This window comes from Primulina huaijiensis, chromosome 14 (genome assembly GCF_012295235.1).
Source record: "Primulina huaijiensis isolate GDHJ02 chromosome 14, ASM1229523v2, whole genome shotgun sequence".
NCBI lineage: Eukaryota > Viridiplantae > Streptophyta > Magnoliopsida > Lamiales > Gesneriaceae > Primulina > Primulina huaijiensis.
The window spans coordinates 3,325,072-3,334,442 of record NC_133319.1 but is presented as its reverse complement, the minus strand read 5'-3'; the positions used below and the strand labels follow the sequence as shown (position 1 = coordinate 3,334,442).

At 33.3% G+C, this 9,371-nt stretch overlaps 2 protein-coding genes across 3 annotated transcripts; both read left to right on the top strand.

The window, feature by feature from the left end:
* The first annotated feature begins 3,321 nt into the window (after positions 1-3,321).
* Positions 3,322-5,101, top strand: LOC140957382 (EPIDERMAL PATTERNING FACTOR-like protein 6). Of its 2 annotated transcripts, XM_073414614.1 has the most exons (4): positions 3,322-3,428; positions 3,565-3,692; positions 3,866-3,918; positions 4,825-5,101. In XM_073414614.1, the coding sequence occupies exons 1-4, from the start codon at positions 3,424-3,426 to the stop codon at positions 5,050-5,052; spliced, it is 414 nt and encodes a 137-aa protein (XP_073270715.1). In that variant the 5' UTR covers positions 3,322-3,423; the 3' UTR covers positions 5,053-5,101. The 2 variants fall into 2 exon arrangements, with proteins under 2 accessions (XP_073270715.1, XP_073270714.1); XM_073414613.1 differs by having other exon boundaries at positions 3,328-3,692.
* Positions 5,102-7,736: 2,635 nt separating this feature from the next.
* On the top strand, positions 7,737-9,221 carry LOC140957381 (CBL-interacting serine/threonine-protein kinase 11-like). The gene has a single exon (XM_073414612.1). It carries the CDS (start codon positions 7,845-7,847, stop codon positions 9,186-9,188), a length of 1,344 nt encoding a protein of 447 aa, XP_073270713.1. The 5' UTR covers positions 7,737-7,844; the 3' UTR covers positions 9,189-9,221.
* Positions 9,222-9,371: the final 150 nt, after the last annotated feature.

The following is a 9,371-nucleotide window of genomic DNA, read 5'->3' as shown; positions in this document are numbered from 1 at the left end:
CACAAACTTACGTTTCATGGTTTTATATACTTTTTAATTAGTGACAAGAAATATTAAATTATAAGTTATTAATTAGTTGAAATAGGGATTAAATAACAAATTCTTGAAAATAAAATACAATATACATCTCAGTTTCATAATAATACAAATGATTTTATGGTGCAAAACCATAAGAAAATGGGTGAGTTAATTATGGAGAACAAAATAGCATATATGTCAAAACGGGCTGGCGAGACGACCTGACCCACACCTATAAGCGGATTATGAATATTTGGTACAAAACGATTATTTACAAGTTGATTTTAGAATATTGAGATCACCACTTACTTTTAAATTTTTTTGACAACTCACATCTGACATAAAATACATTAATTTTAGAATATGTGATTTAATATTGTAGGAAAAATACATTTGTCATAAATGTCATTGATCTGGCTTGATTTTCGTCGAATTTTGCACACACGTGTCAACTTTGAAGAGCTGGTCAATATGCTGACTAGTTATGAAGCTGCTATTAAGAAGAAAAAGCATGTTTTCTTCGTGAACTCTTTGTCTAGGACAAAGAAAGCGCCAAAAGGGAAGGGTAAGAAGCGTTCCGCCTATAAGCAATATGAAATGAAATTAATAATGCTCTTTAGAAAAGTATGCATGAAATAATGCATTAATCTGGACCGGGCGTTAACCGAATTGATATCATTCTAAATACAAATTAGGTTGGTTAAGTTTCGAGTCCCCTCCCATTTGAAATAAAAAATAATAATGCATTCTTGAAAATGACAGTGTTGGAATAAATTCAAGTCATGTAGAATATAATGGAAGTGAGGTTCTTGTCACTCGTGTGGACTTGTACGACTATGCAATAATCATATATCCTCCAAACGGCCCCCCTTGCATTTCTAGAATTCTCCTTTTATAAAAATAATGTTTACAATTCAAAGATTTTCAATATAAAATAATCACATAATTTGTGCTATCATAATTATATGTTATCGAAAAGGATTCATACTTGCAAACGTTTAAATAAGGATTCCTAACCTACCATTTCAACATACATACGAACGATAAAACTTTATGTTCTTGTTTCATTTCGATTTCAGTTTCCGTTAAAAATGATTATATTATTCATATCTTTCAATTTATTAGTCATATATATATTATAACTCTAGCTCGTATCATTTCGTCCTACTAGATGACTCGCGGTTGATTACTCCACTCCACACGCACATGTCTTACCAAAGAAATGGATAGAGATGAGTCGATGTTAGATGTGGTTCGTGTATACTGCCATTCATGCTATCCTCGATGTGTCTTTTTAAGTATTTTCTATTTAGAAATTTATATTTTATACAATTTTTTCCAGGTGACGAAGAGCCGACATCGAGATGCCAAACTTTCCCCATTGATGTGAGGAAATAATTCCATATTGATTCGAACTAATAATATATATATATATATATAAACTTGTCAGTTTCTATTCTAATAATTCTTCGTACGACATGACACTCAACATGTCATGTGATTGCAATTTGAACTTGATAAAATACTAACATAAAATAGACCTCTCCACTTATACTTGATAAGCTTAAATAATATTTAAGCCACATACATCGAATTTTTTTAATGCAAATAGTTGTTAGAGTTATTTACAATATTTATTTTGTCTCCTCCAATATAATTGTAGCGTCTTTACCCGAGCCGCCGACGCTAACGGAAATAGCATGCATGATAAAATCTTAAATAAATCATATTTAAACCATCATTTATTCCAAAGAGAAAATGGGTCATTACAATAATAGATGTTTTTATATGAGTAGGTATCATGTTGTAATGGCTCAAACATACGAGGTACATGTCATGTAAAGCAATGAAAAGAGTTTGGACGAACTTTCCTTTGGTACTGTGGAAGCACAGGAAATATAATTAAAACCTCTCAGAATTTGGTGCACCAAAAAAAACATATGAAATAGGTTTTGTATTCTTAGTTTTAAAGGTCTTGTCTGCTTCTCTTTGCCTTTGGAATCCAACAGAGTGATGTATGGGAAAGGGGGAATGGACTTTTCTATTTAGGTGCCAATATTTATTTATTTATTTCACAAAATCTTATGTTATGTTACGTACATAGAAATTAATTCGAGTTTCATTCAAATCCAATATTGGGGTCTAGGAATTTGAAAGAATTAACGTTTTAGTAAATGAGATGTTATCCGCGAGTGTATTTAATGGTGGATATTTATTAATATATTCGGAGATCACACTTTTTTCAGCGAACCTTACATGTGAGGTGAAATGTCTACTTTCATATGTATTTTTAAGATAATACGGTCTCTAGGGAAGAGGATCAAGTTGGCCCTTGCGAACAACTTGATGCACTATCTCCCTTAAGAATAACATAAAATTTTCCGTTTATCGTAAAACAATGTAAAAAGTGAAATAATAATGAAAGTGTTGGGACACCCACACATGGAAAAAGGAGAGGAGGAGAGTTGGTGGTTTTACTCTGTTTGGGAATTGTAGAAAAAGTCTGCAGCGCAAATCTCACCTCCAAACATAGCATAGCCCAGGAATCGACCCCCCAATCTCCCATTCCATCCCCGATATTAATGTAAGAAGTTCTTGGCCAATTCTATAATAATATATAATTACTCACTTTTATGTTTTAGAGTTATTTTATGGAAATCGATATTTTTGGACGTGATTCTCTTCTTTAAAGTATATTAAAGATTTAGTAATAAATCTGACACAATAAAAAAAATATTTTTTTTAACAAAAAACCAAGAACAAAAACAATATATGTATAAAACTATAAAATGGTTATTTCATAAACATTTCTCGATTCAAAAACAATTTCGAATAAGAAGACGGCCGAAGCAATCAGCAATTGTATATGATTCATATATGTTTTAGATGTAACATTATAAATATTCGCGTTAAACAAATACGTAAAACATAAAAAAAAAATAATAAATAAAAGATATTAGTTTAAGAGCTATATATATACATGTATATGAAACGGAAGTAACATATACATAATACTTTCACACTCATGCCACATTCACATTTCTTCGTCCACGAAAAACTTATGTGAGAATGTCTCATGAGTCAATTTTATAAGACAAATCTCCTATTTGGTTACCCATTAAAAAAAATTAATTTTTATGCCAAAAATATTATTTATTATTATAAATATACGTAAGATTGACTAGTCTCATGCATAAAAATTCGTGAGAATGTCTCAAAAGAAACCTACTAATCCAACAACGCAACTTGATCTTGGTCATATATATACATCGATCCTTTCACAAATAAGTTGTTCCATCTTCATTTCGATCCTTGTAAACCATTTAAATTCAACAATCATAGCTAGCTAGCTCCAAACATATTTACACACACAATCCCACCATTACTTATAAAGTTTACTGTTGCATGGGGTATATATGATCAGATGTCAGAACCCAGCGAGACGTCATCTTTGCTCCGACTTTTTTCGCGTTTTATATAGTATAATTCTTGCCATAGTTTCTTGTTGTAAATGGCGCACTTGCTAATGTGCATAAACACAAACAGATCAAATGGGTTCAAGAAATGGAAGACACAGACACCACTTGTTGTAGTTTATGCTATCGCGATCTTCTGCGTCTTCGGCTTCTGCATTTATGGAAGGACAAATATAATCTCCTCATATTCTTCTTCGGGTGAGTTTCAAAATAAAAACAAACCCATCCTCTATTCTTTATTGTCATTTGATAAAGAAGATATTTCATCAAACCAATCTACGGAACCCAAAATAATTGGCATGGAACTATAGCATTTTCTTGAGTCAACTTGGTTATCTGATTGTCATATTTTTGGATCCATTCATTTGCAGAATACAAGAGGATGGTGTTGTCTCTTAAAGCTAATGAGGATTACTTGCAAAAGGTTAGACCATGTATATATGTGTGTGTATGCACGGGCGGAGCTACATAGGTATATACTCGGGCTTGGCCCAATTTTTTTAAAAAAAATTTATATGTAAATTTTGAAATAATATGATATTAGTCCGGATAGATCAATTTAGAATATTAAAGGATTTTAGAATTTAAATTTTGAAATAATTCAAATATTAGTCCGGATAGATCAATTTAAAACCATATTTCTGACTCCGCCACTGTGTGTATGTATATGTATTTTTTTGAGTTGATGAAGAGATTTTGTAATTGATATGGAACTCAAAAATTCGTCCCAAACATGACACTTATGGCTTGGTAGATTGGAATAGTAAGGCCCAGTTTAATTTTTTGGTCCATTTAGGGCCCATTTAGATTTTCAGAATCCCAGCACGTGTGGGAGAAGCGCAATTTAGCAAGTCATGCGTTTGATTAGATTTTGAGCGGGGTATTTTGTTTTTTTAACCTCAGTCAACTATTTAATTAAGAAAATGATTTTATTTAAAAAAACACATTAGTAGATCATTTTCTTAATTAAATAGTTGAATGAGGTTATTTTACAAATTTTCTCGATTTTGAGCACAATGTCCTCTACTGGAAATTGAATTTTATCTTGTTTTTTTAAAATCAGTTATAGAAAGTGTGATAATTTATTGTTCGTGTTCTTGCAAGAAAAAGATAAAATGTTTGAAACCTAGGAAAGCCCCAAAGCATTTGGTTTCATTTATGTAATTTTGATGGTATATTAATTAAGGAATTTTAACGTGTGTTTATTAGTATTTCCTAGAATAAAAGGTTTTTTTTATTCAAAATACAATAACAAGTTTCTCGTAGCTCTCTTTTATACTATTCATTCATTTCGTTCAGATTTTCAATGTGAACCTTGGAATCATTACAGAGTTATGATAGAAACAAGATCTGGAAGTCCGTCAACACAACCAGAATAGACATCATAAGAGCAAGAAGACTCCTAAGTGGCCCAGGATCATCGCCCCCTCGTTGCACTTCAAAATGTAGTAGATGCGTACCGTGCAAGCCCGTTCGCGTCACGGTTCCACCGGAGACTACAGAGTACTACCCCGAAACTTGGAGGTGCAAATGTCGCAACAAATTGTACATGCCATAGTCAATTATTAAGCTGACTACGTACTATATTCAATTGGTAGGCATGTAATTGTTTGATATATATATAGTACCAGCTAACTGGATATAATGAAGGATTTCATTGAATTTTATGTGACTAGTATTTGAATATATCAACCTGTTACCAGTTACTAATTTGTTTGGATGTTTTTTTTTTTTTTTTTCATTTTTTAACAATTATGTCTGATGTTGTTATCATAAAATGTAACCAACCAACCAATTTATCCCCTCGTTTTTCCTTTGGTGATGCATTCACATGTTGGCGCTGGCAGGAGAATCCGAAGTGGGCAGCGACAGAGAGAACAACAAACGATAGTTGGCGGAGGCATCTCCCTCTTTAATTTAATAAAATAAAATAAAATATACGAACTAATTAAAGTTTTATTTGGTATTTGAGACCCAAAAATTTCAATTCGATCCCTTTATTTCAATTGCTCGGCCCGCTCTATAACACATTTCACAATCACCACCCAAAGTTGTTAAATCAAACAATTTTTACCTTTTTTCAAGCGCGCTTTTTCTTTATAGATGTCAGAATGTGTTAAGTTTGTTTAGCTGGTCAGTCATATCATATAAAATAGATAGTTTGTGTTGACAATTTCTATACTCGCTTAGTCTAATGGAGAGTTATGGGTTAGCCAACCATAACTCGTCAAAGTACAAATCGAACTGGTTAGGTCAGCCTTTCATTTAAAATAGACGAGTTAAGTTGATAATTTATCATCTTGTCAAAAAGGTAATGGTGGGGTACAGTAGGTTGCAGGCCGGCCAACCTCACCGATCCTTTTTGACATGTTTAGTTTCTTGTTATAAGTAAACATATATATTTTTTAAAATAAAAGCATTATTAAAAATCATTGTCAAGGTTAAGAGGAAGAAGATAGGAGTGAAGAAAAAGTCAGAAATGTTGAATTTGATCAAAAATTTTAGGTTGGAAATAAAATCGGTTAATTTGTTTGCTTTAACATGTGATCGAAGACATTGAGAGGAAATGTTCATACATAAGAAGGGAATTAGGGTTCATACATAGATCCCAGTGTGAATAAAATATATTCTATTTAGGACGCTACAATAATATAGGAAAAAACTAAACAAAACAAAACAAATAAAAATACTTCTATTAATTTAGCAAACCGAATATTTAATAATTTTTGCATTTTATTTTTATCGTGTTGTTTGTTTCTAAATAAATTATCATTAAATTATTGATATTAAGCTATAATATCCAACACATCCGATCCAAACAATTTTCTAGGCCCTCGGTGACTCGGGTGTTTAGGCTTAAAAGAAACCTATCACATATTTAGGAAGCCCATTTCTGAAAAAAAAAATGTCTTGTTTGAAATTTGTGTGTTGATTTGGAAAAATAGTGTGGGAACTCGGTTTCTATCAGAAATTGAAGTAATGTCTGTGTCAAAAGTGATTAGGAAATCAATAAAAAATTGTTTATTCTTGAAACTGATATTTCTTTTAACAAAAATCACAAGTGATATAGATATTTCATCTGATCCCACATAAAGTATAAAAAATTATCATTTTTATTTTAAAATTATCATTTTTTATTATAAATATGTTCAAATCGAATTATCACACGATATCTATATCTATACTATCTATACTATTATATTAAGTGTGAGGGTATGATAATAACTACCTATAGAGGACACCAACCTTTTTTCCAATTTTACACTTATATGATATTAATATTACACTTTTGTTTTTTGTTTTTTTGTTTTAATTTCAACACACACTTTTGTTTTTATTTATTTTTATTTCAACAATTCAAATATCAATTTAGTCCCTCCATAATTTGTCAAATTTCACTTTAGTCCATCGATAATAATAATAAAAATTATACACACACGCATCGCGTGTGCATAGTAATTAGTTATATATTAATAATGCCGACAAAATAGACACCAAATTTTTTTTCCAAATTTGCCCTTACATAATACCAATATTACATTTTTGTTTTTGTTATTTTTTTTAAAATTTAACAAACACTTTTTTTTATTTTTGTTTTTTTTTAATTTCAATAATTCAAATAGCACTTTAATCCATCGATAATTTGTCAAATTTCACTTTAATCTCTCGATAATTATAAAAAAGATTGTACACACACGCGGTGCGTGTGCAGAATAACTAGTATATTACTAAAATCGTATCTTTCTTACTATTATTTGAATGATGGTTTAACTTGATTATTTCTTGTGATTGAATAAAAGAATAATATTTGGTGTAAACATAAAATTAAAAGTACGAGTTTTTATATAATATTTTTTATTAAAAATTGAACCAACAACTTTATATTTAGAAATCAAAATTATATCCACTAAATTATATTTGATTTATTTTAAAATTTTAACACTTTATTAATATGTATGATTATTAAAACAGATCAGATTTCAAAAGTTAGTTATTATAAATATCTTAAATCTAATAATATAATATAAATTATTATTATTATTATTATTATTATTATTCTTATTATTATTATTATTTTGGAACTGAAAACACGTGCGACCATATGTTAAATGTGATAAAGAATTCACATTTTGGAAAAATTCAAAATTCTCATGCTGAAATTCAACTAGCTGTTAATCACAGCCAATCTTCAAATACAGACAACCACACCTTTTCTTTGTGCTTGTATATATATATAAGTATCTGGATACCATTCAATCATCTTTTCCTCGAGTAAAACTCGCTCTCTCAAATTTCAACAGCTCATAAATATCTGTGTACTTGTTTTTCGGTCTCTGGATCAGCCCAGCGATGCCAGAGATCGAGGAGGTTTCGGCTTTCCACCGGCCTTCCCCGCCGGGATCCCCCGCCGACCAAGAGGTGGTTTTGCCATCGGGAACCGCGTTGTTCAACAAATACGAGCTCGGGAAACTTCTGGGCTGCGGCGCATTTGCCAAAGTCTACCATGGCAGAGACATTCAAAGCGGCCAAAGCGTCGCCGTTAAAGTGATTCACAAGAACAGGCTCAACGACAACGTCAATCTCATGGGTAACATTAAGCGCGAAATTTCCATTATGAGTAGGCTGCGCCACCCGTATATTGTCAAATTGTTGGAGGTTATGGCGACCAGGACGAAGATTTACTTCGTGTTGGAATTCGTTAAAGGCGGGGAATTATTTGCTAACGTGGCCAAGGGACGCTTCAGCGAGGATCTGAGTCGGAAATATTTCCAGCAGCTCATCTCCGCCCTGAGTTACTGCCACTCGCGAGGCGTTTTCCACCGCGATTTGAAGCCTGAAAATATGTTGGTGGACGAAAATGGAGACCTCAAGGTGTCCGATTTCGGGCTCAGCGCTCTCACCGAACAAGTCCGACCCGATGGGCTTTTGCATACTCTTTGCGGGACCCCAGCTTACGTCGCCCCGGAGATTCTAACCAGAAGAGGCTACGATGGCGCCAGAATCGACGTCTGGTCGTGCGGTGTCGTCTTGTTTGTCCTCACAGCTGGATTTTTGCCGTTCAACGATCCAAATCTGATGAATATGTACAGAAAGATATACAAAGGCGAGTTCCGGTGTCCGAAATGGATGTCGCCCGATCTCAAACGGTTTTTGTCTCGCCTTTTGGATACCAATCCCAATACGAGAATCACCATCAACGAAATCGAGCGCGATCCTTGGTTCAAAAAAGGTTACACACAACTCAAATGCCACGAAAATGAGGATCTCTGTACCGTAGACAAGGAGGAGCAGGATAAGAAATTATTGGATCTGAACGCTTTCGACATAATTTCCTTCTCTTCCGGGCTCAATCTTTCTGGATTGTTCCACGACAAACTTAGGCCTGCAGAGTACGTGGAACGGTTGACGGCGGAGGATCAGCCAGAGAAAGTCATCGAGAAGGTGGAGGAAGTTGTGAACGCCGATAACGGCGGTGTGAGGTTGAGGAGAAAGAAGGATTGCGGATTGGAGCTGGAGGGTCAGAATGGTAATTACGTAGTTCAACTGGAGGTCTACCGGTTGACCGACAATTTGGTCGTTGTGGAGGTGAAGAAAGAAGCCGGGGATGCCGACATGTTCTCGGATTTGTGGAAAGACAAAATTAGGCCTCTAATAGTACGGCAACCGGAGTCGCGGGTGGTCGCCGGCAACTAGCTTAGGTCGCCGGTTGTCGGGGGCGGCGACGCTCGTTGATTTTGTCCTTTGTAAAAAAAAATATATAATCTCGCTCATTTAAATTAATAATTTGTTATTATACATTATTACTGTAATTTAAAATTTGTGGATTATCGAATAAGACATTGTTGGATCGATTTTTTGTGTGTATATAAAGAAAAA

Excerpts from the sequence above, each read along its gene's own strand:
- LOC140957382 (XM_073414613.1), top strand. The coding sequence starts at position 3,530 with ATGGCGCACTTGCTAATGTGCATAAACACAAACAGATCAAATGGGTTC. Across the intron at positions 3,693-3,865 it reads CTCCTCATATTCTTCTTCGG|AATACAAGAGGATGGTGTTG; the intron begins GTGAGTTTCAAA and ends ATTCATTTGCAG. Across the intron at positions 3,919-4,824 it reads ATGAGGATTACTTGCAAAAG|AGTTATGATAGAAACAAGAT; the intron begins GTTAGACCATGT and ends GAATCATTACAG.
- LOC140957381 (XM_073414612.1), top strand. The coding sequence starts at position 7,845 with ATGCCAGAGATCGAGGAGGTTTCGGCTTTCCACCGGCCTTCCCCGCCG.